At 36.9% G+C, this 25,461-nt stretch overlaps 1 protein-coding gene and 1 long non-coding RNA gene across 3 annotated transcripts; one reads left to right on the top strand and one right to left on the bottom strand.

The window, feature by feature from the left end:
• The first annotated feature begins 1,117 nt into the window (after positions 1-1,117).
• Positions 1,118-13,680, top strand: LOC137039915 (uncharacterized). Of its 2 annotated transcripts, none has more exons than XM_067415223.1 (6): positions 1,118-1,170; positions 7,130-7,331; positions 7,464-8,443; positions 8,597-8,669; positions 10,407-10,572; positions 13,287-13,680. In XM_067415223.1, the coding sequence occupies exons 2-6, from the start codon at positions 7,133-7,135 to the stop codon at positions 13,405-13,407; spliced, it is 1,539 nt and encodes a 512-aa protein (XP_067271324.1). In that variant the 5' UTR covers positions 1,118-1,170; positions 7,130-7,132; the 3' UTR covers positions 13,408-13,680. The 2 variants fall into 2 exon arrangements, with proteins under 2 accessions (XP_067271324.1, XP_067271322.1); XM_067415221.1 differs by lacking the exon at positions 1,118-1,170 and adding an exon at positions 1,589-1,718.
• Positions 13,681-17,393: 3,713 nt separating this feature from the next.
• On the bottom strand, positions 17,394-21,455 carry LOC137039917 (uncharacterized). Its single transcript, XR_010897780.1, has 3 exons — positions 21,319-21,455; positions 19,915-20,012; positions 17,394-18,173 (listed from the first exon to the last, which is right to left on the bottom strand). It is a non-coding gene; the product is annotated as an uncharacterized lncRNA (long non-coding RNA).
• Between the last annotated feature and the right edge of the window lie 4,006 nt (positions 21,456-25,461).

The following is a 25,461-nucleotide window of genomic DNA, read 5'->3' as shown; positions in this document are numbered from 1 at the left end:
TTTATATTTAATAAAATCTCAAAGTGCTACATAATTAAAAACAATCAACAACAATAAATAAATAAGTAAGTAAAGTAATAAAAGGGTGGGGGGAGAGAATACATTTTTTTTATAAAGCATAAAGAAACAGAACAGTAAACGAAATTCTAAGTCTGTGAAATAATCTATTGACTATTTGCATTAATTTGCGTCAAATATACTTTAAGTCTCGAAATTCTTCCCGTTAGTGAATAAATACACAGATCCACCGTTAACATTCGAATTCCTTAGTGGTCTGGTGGAAGAATTTTTCCCAAGATGTTCAAAGATTGTATATTAAGAGCAGGGACACGTTTGTGTGCATTTTGTTTTGTGGTTTCACGAGAAAGAATTGACGAATTCACTAGGAATAATAGAAATTTTTATAATGGTTACTGTTCTGAATAAGGGAGCTGACTCACTGCCTTCAGACAATAATTTGTAAGGCAGAGTTTGTGCATGAAGGCACCTCACGAAAACTCTTCTGAGGCCGTGTAATAGTTTAATGATCTACAGCAAAAAGTGAGCTTTGGCGAAAACTCAACAAATATTTCATTTCTACATTAATAATTTTACTGCTAGAAGTTTTAGCCGATAGTAAGAACTATTAAATATTTGATAAGCCAAGCCAGGTAGACATGCAATAGTGCTATAATTTTAACACTGACTGTTTTTACTCAAACTACACCACTTAACCAAAGTTATTTTAAGAAAATAACTCGCAACCGCACACTGTAAAAAAATTCCAGACTTTCACAATATTTAACTGTGTTTTTTTACAGTAAAATACTGTTTTGATTGTTTTACTGTAATATCACTGTAATGTGGATTCGCTCACTGACTATTAAATATCTGCAGTGATATGACCGCAAATTACTGTAAAAATAGGGTTTTCAGCTGAGAAGGAAGGCGCCATCTTCAGGCTATTTTATGTAACTGGCTACTTTACATGTAAGTAACTGCTCTCTCTTCAAAAAAAAAAGTATTGTAATCGTTGAGCCTATTTAAAATTATTTTATAACGTTACAACAGCGAAAAGTCGATACTTTAAGTCTAATATGCTCTCTTTGATCCATCTCTTCTCACAACAGCTCTCAGTTTGCAAGCGCTGACGACGCAGGAAGTACACTGACGATATCGGATGGAATTAAGGTAGGCTACGAGGTAAATATAATGTGCCTAGTTAAAACAAAATATGGCTTTCTAAGCAGTTATGGAATATCAATGTAACGTTAGGCTATGTGGTGTTAGAAAGCTGCATGGCTATAAAGTGTTTCATAGTGTTTGAAAATCCCTAAGCTGAAAGCAGCTGAAAAGGTTTAAACTATATTTTAAAGAAAGGTGCTTTTTCAGCCATTGGTATGAATTATGTTTTGTGACCAAGTTGTCCTACAGCTTGCAAATAGTTTTTTGAATGAATCTTTTTGTGCAATTCTTTTAAGTGAACGAAATCGAAATTTATGAAGTTTTTAGAAAGAGGGGAATAAATCTTGAAGTTTTTTTTTGGTGAACAAAATCAAAATCAAAATGATGGATGGTAATTCTCATCACTAGTTCAGGGCGGAATGAGCGGGATGTCTGATGAGTGTAGCTCGATCAGCATGCACCGTCATCCATTTTGCATTCCTGTGAACTGACTCATCACATCACACGTGGAAAATTGCACGAGAAAAATTGCTGAGATATTGTTTGCTTCAGAGGTAAAATTGAGTATTTCTGTCGTACATGCATTTTAAAAAATGTATGAAAAAATATTCTCCCCGCTGTTGAAGAAAAAAAACTCGTTCATCATCCATTTGATTAATTGTGAACTTCAATTCAAACGTTAACTTACACGTGCCACGAAAAGATAATTTCCGAGAGATCGACTGCAACGTAATTTGCACTTCATAGGTAAAAGACTTGTCTTTGTACTTTTATCATTTGAGTTTTAAAAATGTGTTTATTCTCCCCGTCGATCTTCTTCGTATAGCTAACGTTAACGTTACCTTATCTAGAAAAAAATTAGGGTTATCCATTTTGCTTCCCGTGAATTTCGATTTAAAGACGACGCACGCCACGATAAGATCGTTTCTGGGATACTATCTGTAATGTCACTTCAAATATAGGCTACTTTTACATTTACTATAGCCTCCTTTTTCTTTGGTATCTTTCTATTTATTTTATTCTGTTTTCCTCACCCTTTCAGTATGCTTTGTTTCATGAAATAATTTATAAAGTCTTAGGAGAGAGGTGAATAAATATTGAAAACATTTTTTGGTGAACGAAATACAAAATCTTTGATGAATCGTAATTCTCATCACTCAGGGCTATCGCGGAATGAGCGGGATGTCTGAGTATACCTCAGGCACCGTCATCCATTTTGCATTATTCCTGTGAACTGACTACGCAGCACACGAGAACAATTGCACGAGAAAACTTGCTGAGATATTTGCGTCAGAGGTAAAATTGAGTATTTCTGTCGTAGATTTGTTATATGCATTTAAAAAATGTATTAAAAGATATTCTCCCTGCCGTGGAACGGTGGAAGAAAAAAACACTCAGTTTTTCATCATCCATTAATTCCTGTGAACTTCTCAAAGACTACGCACGCCACTAAAAGATAATTTCCGAGAGATCGACTGTAACGTAACGTGCACTTCATAGGTAAAAGACTATTATTACGTCTTTTTACTTTTATTATTTGAATTTTTAAAATGTGTTTATTCTCCTCGTCGATCGTATAGCTAACGTTATCTGGAAAAAATCAGGGTCATCCATTAATTCCTGTGAATTTCGATTCAAAGACGACGCACGCCACGATAAGATAATTTCACCAGAGATATTATTCACCATTTTCTGTACTGTCACTTCAAATATAGCCTCCTTTTTCTTTGGTATCTTTTTATTTATTTAATTCTGTTTTCCTCACTCTTTCAGTTTGCTTTTTTCATGAAATATAAATTTATAAAGTCTTGAGAGAGGTGAATAAATATTAAAAACATTTTTTGGTGAACGAAATACAAAATCTTTGATGAATCGTAATTCTCATCAGTAGTTCAGGGCTATCGCGGAATGAGCGGGATGTCTTGAGTAAGTTAGCTTGACAGCATGCACCGTCATCCATTTTGCATTATTATTCCTGTGAACTGACTACGCAGCACACGAGAACAATTGCTGAGATATTGTTAACCTTGTTGACTAACTTTGCTTCAGAGGTAAAATTTAGTATTTCTGTTATTTGTGTTTAAAAATATATTAAAAAAAATATTCTCCCCGCCGACTTTCGTATTTGGAAGAAGAAAAAAACTCAGTTGTTCATCATTTTGATTCCGGTGAACTTCAATTCAAAGACTATGGCGCACGCCAGGAAAAGATAATTTATGAGATATTGACTAACTTGCACTTCATAGATAAAATGGACTATTCCGTCTGTGTACTTTTATTATTTGAGTTTTAAAAATGTGTTTATTCTCCCCGTCGATCGTATAGCTAACGTTATCTGGAAAAAAGCAGGGTCATCCATTAATTCCTGTGAATTTCGATTCAAAGACGACGCACGCCACGATAAGATCATTTCTGAGATATTCACCATTTTCTGTAATGTCACTTCAAATATAGGCTAACTTATTACATTTACTATAGCCTCCTTTTTCTTTGGTATCTTTCTTTTTTTATTCTGTTTTCCTCACCCTTTCAGTTTGCTTTTTTCATGAAATATACATTTATAAAGTACTAAGAGAGAGGTGAATAAATATTTGAAAAAAAATTGGTGAACGAAATAAGTTACAAAATCTTTGATTTATCGTAATTCTCATCACTATATCGCGGAATGAGCGGGATGGCTTGAGTGTAGCTCGTCAGCATGCACCGTCATCCATTTTGCATGATTCCTGTGAACTGACTACGCAGCACACGAGAAAATTTGCAGAGATATTGTTTACCTTGTTGACTAACTTTACTTAAGTTGCTTCAGAGGTAAAATTTGTTATTTCTGTCGTACATTAGTTATTTGCGTGTAAAAAATCTATATAAAAAATACTCTCCCCGCCGACTTTCTTATCTGGAAGAACAAAACATCAGTTCTGCATCCATTTTGAGTAATTCCTGTGAACTTCAATTCAAAGACTACTATAATTTGCTTGACTGTAACTTGCACCTCATAGATCAAATTAACTATTATTCAATTTTTTTACTTTTATTATTTGTGTTTTAAAAACAACAACCTTATCCCCATATAATATGTGATACAACTCAGTTGTTCAATATCCATTTTGATTAATTCTGTGAACATAATTTCTGAGATATTTTTTACCATTTTCTGTAACGCCTTTAACGCCTGCAACTTAATGTAAAGTTTTACTATACCCTTTTTCTTTGGTATCTTTCTATTTATTCTTTTTTTCCTCACCCTCTCAGTTTGCTATGTTTCACTGTAAATTCAGTCAGTGTGAGCATGTGTCTGAAACTGTTGTCCAGTTTATCCAGCACACAAAGCTCCACAGTAATACTCCAAATTACAGATATCAGTGTGGCATTTCTCAATGTACTCGCATGTACCATAAAGATAGCGTTCTGAAAGCACATATGTATAGAGATCATAGAGGATCGGGCCCATCTCTTAGCAAGCAATTTGACACTCCTTTCAAGTGTGTGGCTCAAGCTTGCGAAATTGTGTGTAACAGCTTAACTTCCCTCATTAAGCATTTAAAATCACACATAAGAGAAGGACTCGAAATTAAATGCCCATTCAGAGAGTGTAGTTCTAGCTTTACAGTCGAGTCTAGTTTAGCAGCTCATATTTCAAGGAAACACAAACATGTTGAAGATCTTGATTCTTTGGCAACTGTATCTGCTCCAACTGAGGAGTTATGCATTTCTAATCAATCTTGTTTAGAGACACCTGATGAAGAAATATTTGAATGTGAAGAGCCATTTGCTGTCAATGAAACATTGTTCCTGCAAAATATTACACTTCTGTACTTGAAATTGCAGGCAAAATTGTTGTTACCAGCAAGTACAATAACACAAATAATTGAGGACTTTCAGAATGCCCATGAAATTGGTCTGTCACATGCACTTAAGATCCTGAGTGAGAAACTGAAGGCACTCGAAATTTCAGAAGCTATTGTTAGCAACATCATTGAGGAAATGAATAGGGGTGATCTGCTGAGGCTTTATAACAGGGAGCTGTTGAATACAGACCATAAAAGAAAGTCTGTTTTTAAAAGTCATTTTGACTATGTTGAACCTGTGCCATTGTTTTTAGGCAATGATGAAAATGGCAAAGAGCGTTTTGCCCAGTATATACCTATAAAGGAAACATTGGCTGCACTGTTCAAAAGCACATCTATGCAAGAACAACATGCTTACACACGTTCTCAACCACCAACTAACTAAAAACGTTTTACGTGATGTTAAGGATGGTGAGGGATTTAAGAGTAATGTTTTAATGAACACAGCTTCTGATTCTCTTGGCCTCATTTTATATCAGGATGCCTTTGAGGTTGTAAACCCTCTTGGTTCAGGGAAGAAAAAACACAAGGTTTTAGCAGTCTACTGTACTCTGACTGATATTTTGCCACACAATAGATCCACTACAGATCACATGCAACTTGTGCTTCTTTGTAGGGAACTTGACTTCAAATACTTTGGTATAGACAAAGTTTTTGAGCCATTGATTAAGGATCTTAAATTTCTAGAGGAAACGGGTATTTCAATGCCCAATGGTAAAATTGTGAAAGGGACTCTTGTTGCCATTTCAGGAGATAATTTGGGATCCCATTGCATAGGGGGTTTTTTGGAAAACTTCAGTCGTGCAGATTATTTCTGCCGATATTGTGAGATAAACAGAACCACATTTGTGAATGAGCCAAACCTGTGTGGTACTGCAAGAACTGTGCAGTCATATAAAAGTCATGTGCAAGATCTAGACTGTGCTGCTGTTGGATCTGTATTTGGTATCAAAGGGGACTCTCCTTTTAACGAGCTTGCACATTTCCATGTTTGCCAGCCTGGGCTTCCACCATGTCTAGGGCACGATCTATTTGAGGGTGTTGTTTCTTATGACCTTGCTTTGTTTGTTGGTCGTTTAGTTGAGGAGAAGCATTTTACATACTTGCAATTGAATCGGTGCAAAAATCAGTTCAAATACAAAGGAAGTGATGCATATGACAAACCAGGAGACCTCTCCCCTGGAAGTGAGCGGCTAAGTGGAAATGCTGTTGAGAATTGGTGTTTTCTTAGGTTGCTACCTCTCTTGATTGGTGACAGGATTAAAGATCCATGTAGAAATGAGGTATGGCAACTGATTTTGCAACTGAGAGAGATAGTGGAGCTTGTCTGTGCACCAGCGGTAACAACAGGGCAGGTTGCATATCTCAAAGTTTTAATCGAAGAATACATTTGCACCAGGCAAAAGCTTTTCCTTGATAATCCCTTACGACCTAAGCATCATTACATGTGTCATTACCCTGACCTTATACACCACTTTGGGCCACTAATTCGCCTCTGGACTTTGAGATTCGAAAGCAAGCACAGCTATTTTAAAAAGTGTGCCAGAAAACTGCACAATTTTAAAAATCTTTGCAAAACTCTTGCAGAGAGACACCAACTTCTGCAAGCTTACCTAGGTGCAGGCAGCATGTTCCCTCCAGTTGTACAGATACAAAAGGGTGTAGAATTCTATGTTGATGATTACAGTGACAGGATTAGAGAGGCAGTAGCCAGTTACAATTTTGATTCACAGTCTACGGTGGCATGTAATGAAATCACAGTGAAAGGCACATTGTACAGAAAGGGGATGTTTGTTTTGCTTGAAAATCATGATGGTGAACTTTATGCTGGAAGGATTATTCTGGTGGTTGTTGTACATGAGTCTGTGTACTTTGTTATAGAGAAACATACCTTTGCTAAGTTGAGAGACATTGGCGTCTATTGTGAATTAGGAGTAGCTCAAGATGATTATCTTTGTGTTAACCAAGAACATTTGCTTGACTACTATCCTCTTCCAACTTATGAGAAGTTTGACTTGCTACTAATTGCTCTTCATCATGCTTTTCCAGAGGTTTATTGAGCAATATGTCACAGATTCATTTGAGCTAAACAGACAACTTTACCTTTTTTGTTTCAGAAAATGGATCAAGGCATTAAGGATTTAGTGATCTCAATTTTACCAAGCCTCTCAGATGAAACAGTGGCATGTCTGTTGGAAGTTCTGGAGGAGCTGGGAGTCGAAAACAAGGAAGACCTTAAGCTGGTCGAAGAAAAAGACATTGAAAAATACTTGCGTCCAATACAGACCAGAAAATTGTTGGCTGCCTTTAAAAATGAAGGTAAATCTACATGATCACAATGGAACAAACAAGCTGACTACAATGAGGGTTTAAAATGTAGTTATATGATTACTTTAGAATTTAATCTATGACAACTTTATGAAAGATGTAATTCTTGTCTTTTTCTTCCAGTAATTCAGTTAAACTTAGAGGCTGTCCCCACTCCCTCTTCATCTCATAACCCTTTGGGAAGCGCATGCAGTCCACCCTCACACTCCTCATGCACTGAAAGCTTTGTACCACATATTGGAAGGCCATGGCATGTGGACTTCAGAGTAAACTGGGAACAGATGCCTTCATCTGTTCAAAAATATTTGTCAAATCAGTCAAGGCCGCTCCCAGTAGACAGAAAAAACATAGTGCAAGCAGTGGTAGAACAGATCTTAGAACAAGATCCTAACCCTACTAGAGCAACATGCCACAGTATAGTTCGGGGCATCATTAGAGAGTTTCCTAAATGTTTTGCAGATATAGGCAAAACAGGAGACATTATTGGAGATGGCTGCCAGTCCCTTCTTCAACAAATTAAAACAAGGGTTGAGTACAAAAATAGAAACAACACTCTTGCACGACGACGGAGGGTGAGGAAGGCTTGCAGTGGAGGAGGGGCAACGGCAAGAGGCCCAGTGGATCAGTATGGATGCGTGAGATGGGCTCCTTCCGATCTACCCAGTGGCGAGACCGAGGCTACATTGGGTGAGATGAAAATGCACCTGCACAGCATGTTTTCACAGGATGGCTTTGAAGGGGCAGAAAGAGCTGAGCCATTAATGGAGAAGACTTATATACTGCAACGTAGGTACCTCAATCAGGTACCTGCGCCACCCATTGAGAAAGTCATAGAAGAATGGCCCTTCCTGTGTTCACGAAGATGCCTTTACGCACACTTTAAGCTGCTCACAGATGTCTCAATCATCAGCAAGCTTAGAGAGGCCATCCACAGTAAAGGCAGCACAATTGTTAAGTTCTGCCAGGGACTCAGCCGTTATCCAGGGATTGCTGAAGTCCTGGCTAGTTATGACGTTGAAGCTTCAGACAAGGCCATGTGTGTTCTCCAGCTCCTAAGGACATACTTTAAAGAATCACAAGATGCCATCATGCTTGAAGCTGATGTAAGTTCCGTTTTGCAAACACTTATTCAGCTATTGGCAAAGTTTTCTTTTAAAGTACATTCAGTAAAGTTCTTGTTGAATATAAGTCAAAGGCAGTTTACTTTGCACCCCATTGCATCTATACAACATTTTCTGTAAAAACTTACTTTACAGCCATCTGCCACAGCCGCCGACATCCAAAGGATGACCAAAGGATTGCCGAACACACCTCGCCTGATTGTCCAAGGTAAAGCCTAACTTAAAGCCTTATAAAATCTGTTTGATTTTTGCACAAATTTCATTTTTTCTGTTTTAATTTTCATGGATATAATTTTAATCATAACTGCAGCCTTTGCCAAATCGTGTGCGGTTTTAGTTTGGCAGGGTCGCCGCTAGCTTAGCTTAGCATAATGAATGGAATCCTATGTTGTCAGCTTGCATGTCCCGAGTAAAAGTGATAAAAAAACTTTTAAAAAAACCTAATTACATCTTGTGGCCTTGCATATTCACAACGAGTACAAATAGCGGTACAGATTAAGACTAGGCGATTTCCTAGGAAGATATTGATTTGGGACTATATTATGGGGATCCACAGACGAAGCACTGCTACTTGGACGCAGAGATATCACACCTCTCATCCTCCGGCTGTTGAGCGATCGCGATGTGTTGTGTGATATCTCTGCGCCCAAGTAGCAGTACTTTATCTGTGCATCCCCATAATATAGTCCCAAGTCAATATCTGCCTTGGAAATCGCCTATAATCTGCATCAATATTTGTACTCGTGAATACGAAGGCCTCAAGTAATTAGGTGTTTTTTTTTTATATCACTTTTACTCGAGACATGCTAGCTGACAACATAGGATTCCATTCATTATGCTAAGCTAAGCTAGCGGCGACCCTGCCAAACTAAAACAATGCATGCACTGAGACAAAAATGCATTTGCCCACATATCTAAATGTAGGAAAGAGGTTGAATAAGCTCTATTTCTAAAAACGGTGGACTGTTCCTTTAATACAGAGGTCTTCAACCCTGCTCCTGAGGTAGTGCAAAGTTTATTTCCAACCTGCTTTAGCACAGCGGGTCCCCAGGAGCAGGGTTGAAGACCTCTGCATTATATTGTCTAGGAATTCTATTGGCAGTGAGGTACGTCTTGTTAAAGGAATAGTTCACCCAAAAATCTAAATTTGCTCTAATTTACTCCTCCACAGGTCATCCAAAATTTCTGAGTTTCTTTTTTCATCAAATTTTTTTTAATTTCAGGCCTCCACCTTTAACATTTAAAGAGATTTTTGACGGTCCAAAATGCATTAAAATATTCCTTACGACTCCAGTCGACAAATAAAAGTCTGAACTCAAACGATTGATAATTTTTTTAAAACAAAACTATTCGTATATAATTTTAACTACAAATCTTAATTTTCATCCAGCTGTGCAGTGCTCGTTCATGAGAAGGTTTTGCACAACTTGCGGTGGCAAAAGTCACGCCTGACATCAAGTAGCTAAAATCACAATTAAAACAGGAGCACTGTACAGAAGTTGAATGTTCTTTGCTGTAGATTTATATTATTATTTTTCAAAATTACACCTTCATGTGTTTATCCTGGATGACTATGCCTATGTGATGACGTCACGCATAATTTTTTACCAAGTCTCCTTGTACAATATGTTGTGCAATACCTCTAACGAGTACCTCGCACGCTGGACAGAAGTGTAGATTTGCAGTTAATACGAATTTAAGTGTTGTTTTGTTTTTAAAAATGATCAATGGTTTCGGTTCAAAAGACTTCTTGATGACTGGAGTCTTGTATGGGCTGAGGGTAAGTTAATTATCAGCAAAGATTCATTTTCAGGTGAAAACTTTTTATTTTTTATAACAATGCATGTTTGTACAACATTAAAAGGCTTCACCATTTGTTCCTCTTGTTTTGTGAGTACAGGTATTACAGGTTCTACATAATGTTTGGTGCTTTTGTTTATTTCAGGTGATATGATTAAGCCTACTGCATGGATGCTGTCCATCGAAGGACAAGTTGTCATGGGGCCACACACAGACGTTATCACTGGTATTGCTTCGATGTTTTCCAGTTACTACTGTTTTAATCTTCAATATCCAGAAGAGTCTGCATGCACCCTTGAATTTATTCAAAGGTATTTATCTCATTTCATTGTTTCATTTGGGATTAAGACCTGTTTGATATGGTCTTCACTGAGGTCTGATCTCACCTTCTCAAAAAATTGAGAGACACTAACTGTGGCAAGATCTTTTATGGATGTAGTCTGTCTTAGTTGTTTCTATCTCCATGTAATCCGAGACATTTACATTTTACATTTACATTTAATCATTTAGCAGACGCTTTTATCCAAGGCGACTTACAAAAAAGGGTAGAGCAATAGAAGCAACGAAACAAACAAGGCCAACAACCTGTAAGAGCTGTGAGACTGACTCTAGGTGAGATGAGATCTCTGTGTGGATCATACAGTCTGTTGTTGCGCTTTTCCACTGTACTGGCTCAGTTTGCTGAGTTTCTTTTCTTCATCAGAACAGAATTTAAGATTTTTAGGATTTTATTTCAGGCCTCCAGGTAAAGTGAATGAAAGAGATTGTAGTCCATATTTTGACGGTCCAAAATATATATTTAGGCTGCATCAAAATAATCCACGCAACAAATAAAAGTCTTCTGAATTGAAACATTTACAATAACAAAGCAATACTTGTGTAGTTTTTAACTGCAAATGCTCACATCTGCCCTCGCTCTGTGATGTGCGCTTAGTCACGTGTAGGGTTGGGCATCGTTTTGATTTGAACGATTCTGATTCCGATTCTTACTTTCGATTCCGGTTCTTTTCGATTCTCGATTCCGATTCTTTGAGGGGTGGAGTCAAAACATGTCACATCGATATTCAATGCTATTTTCAATACCACAGGGGGGAAAAACGCTGCATATACCGTCAATTAGACATTTTTTATATAATTATTTTTTTGTCTGTCTTTTGAAAGTCTAGGCAATCAAAAAGTTCTTCTGAAGAGATCACTTTATATGATAAAGTATTTAAGCTTTTTCTCCTATATAAACATTGATCAATTACTATTAAAATTCTCTGACAAATATTTGTTAACTCTATGTATTTTTTACAACGGGGTAATTGTGTTGCAATAGCTTACACACAGCACAAGAAAGCTTGATTTCGAATGGTAAATTGAATTAAAAAAAGATGACTAAACAGTAATTAAATAAGAACAAAAAAATATATTACAAAAAATAAATAAAATATAAAATATATAAATGAAATAGACTGCTTTATTTTTTCAGGTAGGTCTAACATTCAGGTAAGAAACTGAATAAAAAAATGCAAAGTGGCTAATTAAATTTAAAATAACATTGGATAATGTTTTTTGCAAAAAATTAAATAGTTTCATATAAAACCATTAAAGTTACACACGTTGATCAGTCAAGAGCAGTGTGATCGTTTGTCTTTTTGTAGTTTGGCTTTGAATAACAAATGACCGCTGTCCCTTTAAGAACTGCCGCACTCATGGATCCTGAACACTGTTCCTGTTACTCATCCTTCATTTCTTCCTGAATTGTTTACGACTGTGTTTACATGAATACTCTTCAAAATGTGCACTGAGAATTTGGTTGATTGTATTTGACCAATAATAAGATGGAAAAAGAAGCAAATATTTGCACTTGTATGTCAGAGGGGGCTTTATTACGGTATGTGTGTGTGTGCGCTTCAGATGTGAGCTTGAAATCTGAGGGATTCGTAGAATTATGTGCAATCCCGCGCGAAATTCAGACCGATCACACACTAACACTTACACGCTGTCGTGAGGAAAAGTCCAGCAGAACGCGAGTCCGTCGTGTTCAGAGGGTTAACCGGGCTGAGTGAAAATATGCGGCTGCGCGTCAACTCGCTGTCGGTCAGAGAGGAGAGGAGGGCGCAGGGGATCGATACTGTAGAAACTGAGCAGGCTATCGTCTTTTCAGATATTTCGGTATCGATATTTTTGACAACACTAGTTGCACTGTGCCGACCCAGGCTTTTTAAAAGTGAAATAAATCCATACTTCAGAGCGCCGTTTACCGGGCTTCCATGGCTAAAAGAACAAGCAGGCGCACAAGCACCGTAAATCAGGTGGCCATGGTAACCAAAACTTGCGCATTTGGAACCGATGATCGGAACCGAAAACAAATTTTCTAAACGATTCCAATGGAATCGTTATTTTTTAAACGGTTCCAAGTTGGAACCGGTTCTCGATGCCCAACCCTAGTCACGTGTCATGTAATCAAGTTCCTGTTTACAAGAGGAGCGCTGTACAAAAGCGGAATTGTCTTTGGTGTCCAGGGTTCCCGCGGGGTCTTAAAAAGTCTTAAAAAGTCTAAAATTCAGAAAGTTAAATTTAAGGCCTTAAAAAGTCTTAAAAACGCCCAGATTTTCATCCTAGGTCTTAAATTTAATTTACCAAAGTCTTAAAACTTTTACTTCCGTTCAGAAACAAAACCTTTTAGTTTTCTTTACCCGACTGCTTCATGCATTTTTACTCCTTACACTTTTCCTTACACGTTAGGTTGTCTGTACTAGTTTTGTGTTGGGAATATGGATGCCAAGTTCTGTCATCTGTCATAAGTATTTTGATATCAGTTTTTGAGTTTATTTAATGTTTCTATAACTGAATCAATAAAAATAGAATGTTTGAGAGTTTTCTGATATCATTTATAATGCCTTTAGTAATGCGTTGTGTTGGTCTTAAATTTAACTTACTGAAACCTGCAAGAACCCTGGGTGTCTATTTGTATTAATTTTGCTCAAAATGGTCCCTACGTTTTCTCAGACTTTGAAAACTTTTTTTCTTGTTTTAGGTGCTTCCTGGGCATCAACCCTGATACAGGATCTAAATCCAAAAAGAAGCAGGGAGGCATCAATCAGCAAGTTTGTTCTCTGCTGCGAAAACTTGTTGATTTTGAATGGATGGCAACATAAGCAGATTTTGTGTTGTGTATGTACTCGCATGAAACCTGTGTGTTGAGGCTCGTGTTGCTACTAATTGTTTCTGTTCTGCCCTGCTGTTTTCGATTGGTTTTATTTTCTTCTTTTTTTTTCATTGTTGGCTCTCTCCATTTTCACCTGCCATATCGCCACTGAATATGTTGGACTGCCCTTCTGGTTGAGACCTTGACTTCTACCTGGCTATGGTTTTGGATTTTCCCTCTGGCTGTGTTTATTGGACTGATTTCTCATTGCCGGCTCCAGCCCACTGTCACACGTAAAGGGTTAGTTCACCGAAAAATAAAAATTCTGTCAGTAATTAGCCTCATGTGGTTGGACACCCGTTAGACCTCCGTTCATCTTCAGACACAGATGAGGATATTAGTGTTGATATCCGATGGCTCAGAAAGGCCTTCTTTGACACCAATGTCATTTCCTCTCTCAAGACCCATAAAGGCACTAAAGACGTCTTTACAAAGCCCATCTCACTACAGCGGCTCTACAATCATTGATGAAGAGACCAGAATAGTTTTTTGCGCCAAAAAAACGAAATAACAGTTCGAAACTTTGTTTTGAAATCGGCCCATCACTATATAAGTCGTTATTTAGTTTTTTGCGCATAAAAACTATTCTGGTCTCTTCATCAATGACTGTAGAGCCGCTGTAGTGAGATGGGCTTTGTAACGACGTCTTTAGTGCCTTTATGGGTCTTGAGAGAGGAAATTACATTGGTGTCAAAGAAGGCCTTTCTGAGCCATCAGATTTCAACACTAATATCATCTGTGTGTGAAGATGAACGGAGGTCTTACGGGTGTCAAAGAAGATTAGGGTAAGTAATTAATGACAATGAGATTTTTCATTTTTGGGTGAACTAACCCTTTAATCTGCCTCATCCTTCTGGGTTTGCCAGAATTTATAAATAATTTTTCCAAGCTTTCTGGCTTGTGGTTATGTAAATGAATAAACATTGTTGTTTCTTGGGTCCTTACCCATTACCTGACACCTGTGCACATTTATATAGTGCCAGTTAAGTTAGACTTTGGCATGAAGTCCTAACATTTTAATGCAACATGTTTGTTTGATATTGTTGTACCAATTGTAAAAATAAATAAACTGTGGAAAGTATTGTTTGATCTTTCTTTTTTTACTACTAGTCTGTCATATTGCATTACTGTATTTAATTGTAAGTTTACAGTTAATTACTGGCTACTAGCTGCATAAATTTTTACAGCTGAAAAATAAATGACTGTACAATTTACAGCTGATAACTGTATTTATACAGTTATCTACTGTGAAATAACAGTAATAATGTGATACCCTTAACTGTGGAATCACTGTATACAACTGTCATTTTACTGTAATTTACATTAAAAAAATTACTGTAAATTACTGTGAAAGTAATGCAATTAGTAGCCAGTAATTTACTGTAAAATCACAGCAGAATTTTTTACAGTGCAGGCTTGTAAATGTATAAAAAAACTGTCCAAATTGTTGGAAACATAATTGTGAACCAGATAATCAGAGAACATATCAGATAATACTTATTTTGACCTTTAGATATTCAAGTTTCTCAAACCTTGTTCCAACCCTTATGCGTTCCTTTCTTCTGTTAAAAATTAATTAAGATATTATGAAGATTGTTGGTAAGCAAACAGTTGACAGAAGCCATTGACTGCCATAGTAGGGGAAAAATTCTGTTGAACTCGATGGCTACCATAAACGGGTTACCAACATTTTTCAAAATATCCTGTGTGTTCAACAGACGAAAGAAACTCATGCAGGTTTGGAACAGAAGGGTGAGTAAGTTAAGGGAATTGTCATGTTCAGATGAACTCTCTCTTTGAGACTTTCCCTACTACAAAGACCAAATCTGATGACCTGCTTTCTATCCTTACTGTTCTTCAGCCTCATGAATGAAGATCAGGAATAAACACCAACCTCTTTGTTCTTCAGTGTGTGTGTGTTCTGGATCTCTTGTGTTCTCACTGTCCTTCAATAAACTCCGTCTTTGCATATTTCAGCTCTTCCTGATGGTCTGATGCTCGTCTTCACTTGTAGGCTGATGGGAATATTCCAGCATTTATTGGTGAATTGCAGTGGGAGGAGCAGATCTGACAAAATCAAGTAATTTGTTTAATTATTTTAATTAATACACAGTTTAATTATAACTAAATAAATTTATATGAATTCACAAATTCTACCTCTTTTTATTTCTAAGAATTTCATCCACACACTTTTTCCTGCAAATCTTACCTATAATTAATATATAGGCAAATATTTATAAGACAAGCACAATAATTAACATATACCAAATATAATGTAAGACTAAAAAAACAAGAAAATAACTTAAAAAATGACACATTTGCAAGAATGAAATGAAATAAATGCTGTTATGAAACTTAACTTTATCTTGTAGATAGCTGATCATGGCGCTTTCTTAAGGCTGTTGACACCAATAAAATGAGCTTAATGTGGCAATGTATAGATCTGAAGACATTGGCATCATGAATGAGGTGAAAACAGGATCTACTGACATAAAATAGAGGCTTTGCAGCTTCTCTGACAAAAATTATGACATATTCTATCAATACTCACAGAATTTCCTGCTAGAAACAGAATATAAGTGCTGTAATATTGCTATTATTATTTCACTCAAATGATACAGAAAAATAGCAGTAATATAAAGACAGACACTACTTAATCTGTCCATATGACTCTACAGTTATTTTCCTAATAACTACATAAAGTAATTAGATTGTTAACATCTTACCGTTTTGTATGAGAAGAAAAAAAAATCATACCACCACCTTTAAAAATAACAGTTTTAGTTAACAGCGGCAAACCCGATGAAAACCTTTCAGAAATGACTCCGCATTTAAGAAATGCGATAGTAAAGACGTCATCACCGCGGGGCGAAATAACCGGTAATTATCAAAAACACACCAAATACTGTATAAAACAGCAAAACATATCAGCATACACAAACAAAAATAAGGGTAAAACTGATGTAGACAGACATTTCATTCAAACTCAGTCGTGTGTGTGGTGAAATATATTTTATTAGGCATTTTATTTAAAAGCTTTATGGAGAAATTTAAAACACAGAAAGCCACAAAAGCAATCTTCATAATATTGCTTTTAGATTCAAGCTAAATTATAAATTTATTATTTATGCTAAGAGAATCAGCAAACAATAAAAATGGACAGCAAAAGTTTAATACTTGGTGAAGCAAATACACAAAGTAAAAGTGGATACAAACGACATCGATCTATTGACTAACAGGATAGCAAAGCATCTCAAGAAGGACAGTTGCAAAGCTACATGACAGACAATCTTATATCTGTTTTCTAAACACATTATAAGAATATCTAGTTGGTTTACAACAACAAAGAACAAGTTAAATCAGCCTCTTCTTCAGCTTCTTAGACGAGAACAGTTCGAATCCTTCTACTTTCCTTCATAAACGTGTCAACAAAGAATAATATACAAGAACTCAATCTTTGAGTTGATGTGAAACTCACATTTGAAACTGCTGGTCTTGAACTTTATTCACTGTGACAAATTTAGATGATGTTTCTTTGTCCTGTCGGTCATTGTGGCTGGTTAGGACAGATATAGGGGTTGTTTACATGATAGTGTTGGGCAATGTCTACCAAACTGGAATCAGACGATGTTTACAGTGAAATATTGCGATGGACGATGACATTGAGAGGTTGCGTTTGAGATTTAAGCTCCGCTAATGTGGCATGCGTCTGGAAAAAGAGAGAACGCGCACGGAGCTGAAAGGGCTTGAATAAAGTGCGTTTGGCTTTAGATAAAACTACTAGAGGATATAGCGCTGAAATATCATTACCACAAACGATCGTATGTGGTGTTATCCGCACCGCTGTTTTGACGCTTCCCTCACTTCAACTAGAAACTGGAAAATGGTGCTATCGTTGTGTCTCGTGGTCCGGATGGAAACATGTTGAGGAGTGTCTGCCATTTGAATATCATTGATTTCGTTCACATAAAACATCCAGTAGTCTATAATTTCTTTATAAAATCTTTAGTGTTTAAATTGTCTTCATTGAGGCCATGTCCACACTAATACGCTTTAATTTGAAAACGTATATTTTTCTCTCCGTCCACACTGAGACAGCGTTTTAAGTCAATGAAAACGTCTCGTTTTGAAAACGCTCTCCAAAGCGGATAAATTTGAAAACGCCGTCTTCGCGTCGTAGTGTGGACTCTGTGAAAACGGAGGCTTTTAAATACGATGACGCATTTTTAGCCATGTGATGCAGTCATATGACCAATTCAGCCAAGATGGTGAACGACATTGTACAGCAGTTGTTTTGTATGTTTTCTGTTTTGACAGCCTTGTTAAATAATAATGTCAGTTTGTACATACTGTTAAAAAAACTCTCGACATTGCCGCAAAATTTCAAAGAATAAATAAACGAGTAGCGGAAATGACGGAAGTCGAAGCGTCTTGGATTTGCTGATGCGCAGTACAGGGAATAAAGCGTTTTCAGACATTTCAGTGTAGATTAACATTTTTTGGAAAATGATTGAAAATGATAGTGTGGACGCGGAGCGTTTTTAGACGAAAACTCATCTTTAGATGTTTTTAAATTTATCCGGATTAGTGTAGACGTAGCCTGAATGTAATTTCTATTGTGATCGGGAACAAACTTAAACTTGGGGCAGGGCTCTCAAGTTCAGAGTGAGATTTCGGCCATGGCAGCAGCAACAGGGTTTGGCTGGGTACTGGGGTCTGAAATGAAAAATGACACAAATTCGTACAAATAAAAAAAAAATGCATTTAATTAGTGTGTGTGAGTGTGTGAGAGAGAGAGAGAGAGAGAGAGAGAGAGAGAGAGAGAGAGAGAGAGAGAGAGAGAGAGAGAGAGAGAGAGAGAGAGAGAGAGAGAGAGAGAGAGAGAGAGAGAGAGAGAGAGAATGGTTAGTGTTGTTTATTGGTGTTGGTAGCAGGTTTTTGAGGCCTTCAGCCCAGAGGTTGGTGGCACCTTAACATGAGCACGGTCGCGCTGAAGTGAGCTGTGGTTTACAACAGAGATTATTTTACTCTCAAATAATCTTAGACAAGCTGCCTATGATTATTGTTTGCTATATCAGTATGGTTGTATTTTTTCCTCTCTTTATGACAGCGGCAGGGCCGGCTCTAGCTCTTTGGTTGCCCTAGGCCAGATGGAGTTTTGCATTTTCAATTCCACAGTGAATTTTGAGACATTCATTGCGGGATATATAATCTTAAATGGGAGTTTAAATGCAATTTAGAAAAATAACATTTAAATGATCATTTTTCTACAATTTTAGCTTGAACATGTTAAACACATCTAATTATTTCTGTAATACATTTTAATTTTGCAACTTATATAAAGTATTACAATATACAATTTATGTTTAAATTATATGTTAAAACTAGTGTAGGCAAATGTAAATTATATTTTTCAATTTGAATTATCATTTTGTTCCAAATGTTGCACACATGGTATGGAAAATGTAAATTTAAATACTGAAATGCATTGCCATTTTACATATTGCATTGCAAATTTTATATCGCTACACTTCAGCTTCCATAAATAGGGGTGAGCGCGAATATATTCGATCTGTAATTAATATTCAAAAAATGAATATAATATTGAAATTTTACTATATTGCTTCGCTGGCCGTAAAAGCAGTGAATCCATTATAAATCCTCTAAATCTCGCAGTTATAACTAAATCCACTGGGTGGTGCTGTGGAGCGTGTTAATAACCCGACTGTATTTGATCACTAATGTCGTCTGCCTCGTGATGTTTGGAATTACTTAGATGAAAATGATCTTACAAAATGGAGTTACTTTTAATACATTAATTAATGAAAGTGAGTTAAACATAAAATCACACCCAAACACCAGTCGATGAGGACAGCTGTCCATCACCGCATTCACGAGTGCAGAAGAGCACAGATGTTCACTGAGTGAGAGCGCAATAACGTACATGACAGCAAAATACATTTCATGCAAATCATGATTGAGACAAATGCTTCCTTTAAGTTTTGTTGAGGGATTAAGAACAGAAAACACAAAGTGCTGTTAGAAACTTAACTTAACACCGTTATCTTTGTGTCTCTGCGTCTGTCATCGGGGCTTGTAGTTGCCAACTAACGGTAAGTTACTTCAGCGAGCATTTGATTCAATGAACGAGGCCGTGGCGTGAATCACAGAACGTAAACGGTCTTGTGGAGGGAATATCTATATCTTACCCAGATACAGCAAATCTATTTTACGATTGGCTGTTCGGTATCTGTATATATTTTATTAGATTAACTGGTGCGTGGCAGAGCCGTCAGAACTCTACGGGGAACTCGCTTGACTCCTCTAATAGCGCGCAACTTAGTGTGTGTTACCCTGGCGATTTCTCTGCGTGAGAAATACATGGTGTGGCGTGTGTGAGCGTGTTGAAATGCGTGTCTCACGCCCAAAGCGTGAGACTTGAGAGCTCTGCATTTACCTCTATTGAGAATGAGATGTCGTCGTCCGGACACCGCGCCCCGCCCCCTTCCGCCATTTTGGGAGGATGGTCCGCCAGGTATTGGATTCGGACAGAGACTGGAGAAGAGATATTCTGATGATTACCATGTACATCATTTTCCAAACTCAATGGAACATGAAGTTTTAATCCACCCCAGCCGATCTGAGAAAGCAGCTGCTGGTAAACATACGCCATTATTTCACCACAGGGTGTCAGTCATCGTCTTACTAGTGCCACGATGCTGGAGTGTGTTGACATCTGATGAACACTATCCTTTATTTATTTGTATTAAACATTTTGAAAACTATTCTGTCATTTTTCATTGTCAATAATTTTTTTCTATGTAATTTACATGTTAATGCCAAAACGCTTCATATTCAAAGTAACTTAGGCCTATAGCTAGTTGACTGTCATTTTCCTCTAAGGTCACATGTACGTACTGAGCATTTAGTCTACTTAAGACTGGACTAAAAGCACCAGCGCACAAGCGTTCCTTTTTATTAGTTAAATTCATTTAGAAATGTAAACTTGTCATCAGGTATAAAATATGGTCAGTATGAGAAAAACACTGTTAATGAGAGGACGAGCACTAGACTGTTGTAGGATAGTGGGGAGATATATTTATTTATTATTCAGAATGCACAAAAATATATAGAAACATTTCAGGAACGTGTAAGGTAGTAAGTTAAAGCGTCTAACGTTAGTTCCATTCTGCGGCAGGCTGCTCGTATCGATTGACGTTTTTGATATCATCCAGCTCCTCTAAATACCTCTGCCTGGCGCTGGTAGCAGTTTCTCCCTGTAGTTAACCATTTATTTTTATTTTCCATGCTAAAATTTCTCAGTTTAAACAACGTGATAATTCCTCGAGCCGTCTTTCCAGCTCCGATCTCTCTATCGCTCTTACAGTGTTGCCCCTGGCAACCGATAGCGTCAGATCCCAAAATGGTGGACGGGCCCAAGCACCGCCCAATTTGTCACGTGACAGCAAGCCGCACCATGACCTATATCCTTATTCTCAATACAATGAAGTCACATTTCTCCGGAAATCAGAAATAAACAACTACATTTTGCAAATAAAAAGAATGTTAATGTAATCTTGTAACTTACATGTTAAAATGACTTAATTATGCTTTCTGCCGATGCATTTTATAGTTGTTTTAAGACAGAAAAATGTCACCACATCACTTTTAAACAGATTCATCAAAGTCTTTACAAAGGGACCTTATATATTATGATCACCCAGTGCTGAAGTTGCAGATATCTAACATTAGCTGGTGTCGGTATCATGATAACTGTTATCACTGTTAGCTAGCAAATGCATAGCAGCCTAGGAAAACACTGAACAGTGAGCTATTTATGCAAAAAGCAACTAAACCTTACCAGTAACTTCTGTGGGCAGTATCTTCATCTCTTCGTGTCTGCTTCGATTAAATGTAGATTTGAAAAGCTTGGTTCTGATGGTCAGATTGAATGTAGTGTTAACGTAAGCTGAAAACAAAAGAGAAGTGCTGTTACAATTACATTCTGTGTTAGAAAATACAACTGGCACAAAAAGTAACGTTAAGTAAATACAAATCTTACCTGGAGTCAAAAAAAATAATGAGAGATGTACGTTACTCTCCGATGAAAGACAACTTGCCTGAAGAAAACTTTCAAAAAGCTTGTTGCAAAAAACAACAACAACTAAAAAACATCGCCACAGTAATCCATATGAATCACATGGTTTCCTCCAAGTCCTCTGAAGAGACACGATCGTGTTTAAATCATAGACTGTAAAAAAATATGGACGTAGTGTCCGTGACGTCACCCATAGGATTCTGATAAGCCGTTCTGAAGCTTAAAGTATGGCCGAGCTGGGCGTTGCCATCTTGTGAGCGAGTCATCGCGTGTCACTCCCGGATAACAGAAAATGGGCAAAAAGGCGGGATGTGCGCGGAGCTGAGGTGACGCAATAACTACAGACAGCGGATAAATGGCTATCCACTTGTAACCACGCCCTTAATTATGCAGAACCTTAAGGCTTTATATAACGTAAACGAATGAGTTATAAAAAAATTCACCCCCCTCAGAGTTGTCATGAAGATCAAAATTAGCCTTATAAGCCAAAACCACAATTTGGACCAGGCTGTAAACATGTTTTTTTCTTCCTTGAAGTTGAGAATTTTAACATGGGGCTCAATGAGATTCTGCTCCCTTCTGGAGCCTGTCCCTAGTGGCCAGTTGAGGAATTGCAGTTTACATTACTTCCGTATTGGCTTCAAGAGAGATCGCGGGAGGTTGCCGCTTGGTTTAAATTTAGATTTGTTTTATCGCATTCAAGCAACACGCACAAACGCACAGCATATCTGATCATCTCTGAGGAGAGCTCATTATTATGAGAACCAATCAGAGTCGTTCAACGGCTCTGGAACCAATCAGGTTTAATCATGTGTGGTTTGAATTTAAACACAAGTAAAAACGGGTTTTTATTAAAGATTTATAATTTATGATCACTGTCAGGCCCGGACTGGCCATTGGGAGCACCGCAACTAATTTGGCCTGCTGCCATGGCGAGCGTTTATCTTTATTTTATTTTTAATAATTCTTATTTTATATTATTGCTTTTACTAAAGTAATAATTTTCGATTTCGGCATTCAATAAAATTATTAATAATAATAAAAACAAATAAATCACGAATCTGTTAGTCTGGTCTTGACCGACTTGCCTCAGCCAAACGCGCGGGCAGCACCCGATGATGGAGAAAGCGGCAGGTCAAGCAGAGAGGGAAAGGGCAAAGAAAAAGAAAAAGAAGGCACTCAAAGAAGAAGCAGCAAAACGTTGCAAACTTACTGACCTGTTCAGGGCTTCAAGTGAAGGTCAGTTTTATCTGTAAATACAGTTCTTTTTTTCTGTGTTAAATTAGTATTGAACTGCTAGCGAACGTTAGCGGTAGCACCCCTACCTACTATCGCTAAAAGAGATGAATATTATTTAGTGTAAAGTTACATTAGTAATTTAGCAGACACATATTCACATTATGTAATATTGATAGGTACTGTGAACAGGGAGGAGCAATAGTCCAGACAACAAAAGGACAATGCTTTTCCCATCACTTCGGAAAGGCATTTACTTTGAATAAAAATGAAGAAATGTTCCAAAAGCAATGTGTTCGCATATTGCATAAGTTTCCAGTCAACTCGCTCCTTGTCCAATAAAAACAACCCACATAATCCGTCTTCTTCATGAGTAATCTTCCTTTCATCTTGATTTGTTAATAAATTAAGCAAATATAATAAATATTATCTTAAATCCTAAATATTACAGATGCAGTAAAGAAAAGGTGCGACTCCACTCTCTTTCGCATGATTTACAGTCGCAATTCTTAAAGGGCCAGTCTACAATTTTAACATGCAACATATTTTAATGTAAAATTAGAGAATAATTATCTAAAAAGTACACACAAATAAATAAAGTGTACAACCTAAACACAAACACTTAAAGACTGAAATGCACCACATAATGTGCAATATTTGTCAGTGAAAATAATTAGGGATAGGTGTCCCATTAAGGCTGCATTCATTTAATAATTTGAATAAATATAATCATTTACACGTATTATTAGTGAATCATGTTAATGTATAACAATACTGAGGTGCAAATATTATGTTTCTGTCAAAAAGTATAAATTGCATGTTATTACTATTTACACATATTGCAAAGAACTGCTCCTTTTATATGGTGTAAATCTAATCTATTTTCACTGAAGCTATTTCACTTTGTAAATAGTATCCACAGCTTTTTTGTTTTGGGAACATGGGGGCTCATCAGGACTGCAGTGCAGAGGGCCAGGAGATGGTGCATTGGCCTGGATCTTGTGCTATGCCCCTGTAGATACTGTCAAAATATAGTTTATTACTGAATACATTTGGACATTTATTTATACAATTATGGGTGCGTCTCAATCAGCTAACTAGTTTGGTAGGAAAGGCACTGATCAGGGAATTAGTCTGAGTCTTAAAACTTTCCCCCCTTTTTTTAATCAAAAGAAGGTGGAGATAATCATCCTAGCACTCGCTGTGGTGCAGTGATCACTCATCAGATTCAGCCAGGCAGAGAAAAAGCTTTTACATATTGTAGGAAATATAGTGTTGCTAAATTTGGGATATTTAATAAAACAATTTTAAACTTAAAAACATAAAAACAACATTTTGTCTTAAATATAATACTTTGATTTATACTAAACTAGATGGAGACAGAGATATTTAAGAAAATGAAGAAAAGGAAAGGGGAAGTGAGGGTACCGTTTGAGATCAAGCCTTTAATTATTTAGGTCTAAAAATAGGGTTGTCTGTGTTTCGACATTTTATTTTGGGGGCATATTGGCCTGGATGGGTGTAGGATTTCCCGGCCTGAAATTGTGTCCCAGTCCGGCCCTGATCACTGTTCTCTGTAGAGATCGGTGCTTATGATGCATTTCTAATAATATGATGTTAAAATCCTTGTGGGAATTTCAGTAGTAGCCTGTTAAACGTTTCATGTAATGGACAACAGCCTTTAAAGAAGTAAAAGTGAACAACATATTAATAAGTATGCATATTGAAATCATTAATAATAGTTGACAAATGCTTGTTCATCTATATAGAGTCAACTTTGAAAACATTCAAATGATAAATGCATACGCTACATATTTAATATATTGTATTATATAAGTATTATGAAGAAAACATTAAGAGAAATCCATGTTAAGTGGTCTCTTCATTTTTTCCAGAGCTGTATATTGTATAAATACACTAAAACTTCACTAAAAGTGTGCTTGTGTTTAGCATATTTCTTAAAAGTGCTAGCCGTCTAAAACACTATTTAGGTGAGTTTAAGTGGTTATACGCATCTCGTTGTCGTGTAAGGGAGCTGTTCATGTTAGACAGACGTTTTAATTGCATTTTGTGTCTGTTAAGAGGCACAAAGACACCCGTTACGTTTATGCCCCTAAAGCTGCCGTTTAGCTGAGGGGGCTCTGGGCGTTAACTGTAATAACTCCGTGTCGCAAACACCAATCCGGTTCACTTTTCTTTCTACACACAGAACTCACAAAGATATAACGATCAAGATAAACTTAAAAATCCACCGGAGTTGTCCTTTAAGCTCCAGCTCAACTTCCTGTAGATCCTGTTCGATGGTGTTCTTCTTAAAAGTATCCTGTGAAGTTGAGAAGTTAAAAATTTAACGTTAGTGAGTCTTAAACTAATATTTAAAGCTGGAAATCCTGTGAAACTCAAACCAGTGTATCATATTTCACTAGCATTGCGATACTATTATATTTTTATCAATGTTTTGAACCTGTTTTTATTTTTATATTTTATATTTTCAAGCTGACTCCATACAGCTCTGATGAAGAGGAATATAGAAAGACATTAAAAATCAGTCATCAAAAATCCTGTCCAGCTCTTCTGGATCTGATGTCATAAACCAGAACAACAACAGCCCCGCCCACCAGAGCAGAGACGACCAATCAGATCACAGCTTCTCCAAGCGCATCAGAATCA

The sequence above is a fragment of the Pseudorasbora parva genome, chromosome 14 (genome assembly GCF_024679245.1).
Source record: "Pseudorasbora parva isolate DD20220531a chromosome 14, ASM2467924v1, whole genome shotgun sequence".
Classification (NCBI taxonomy): Eukaryota; Metazoa; Chordata; class Actinopteri; order Cypriniformes; family Gobionidae; genus Pseudorasbora; species Pseudorasbora parva.
The sequence above is the reverse complement of the archived record's forward strand: the minus strand, read 5'-3'. Positions and strand labels throughout refer to the sequence as shown.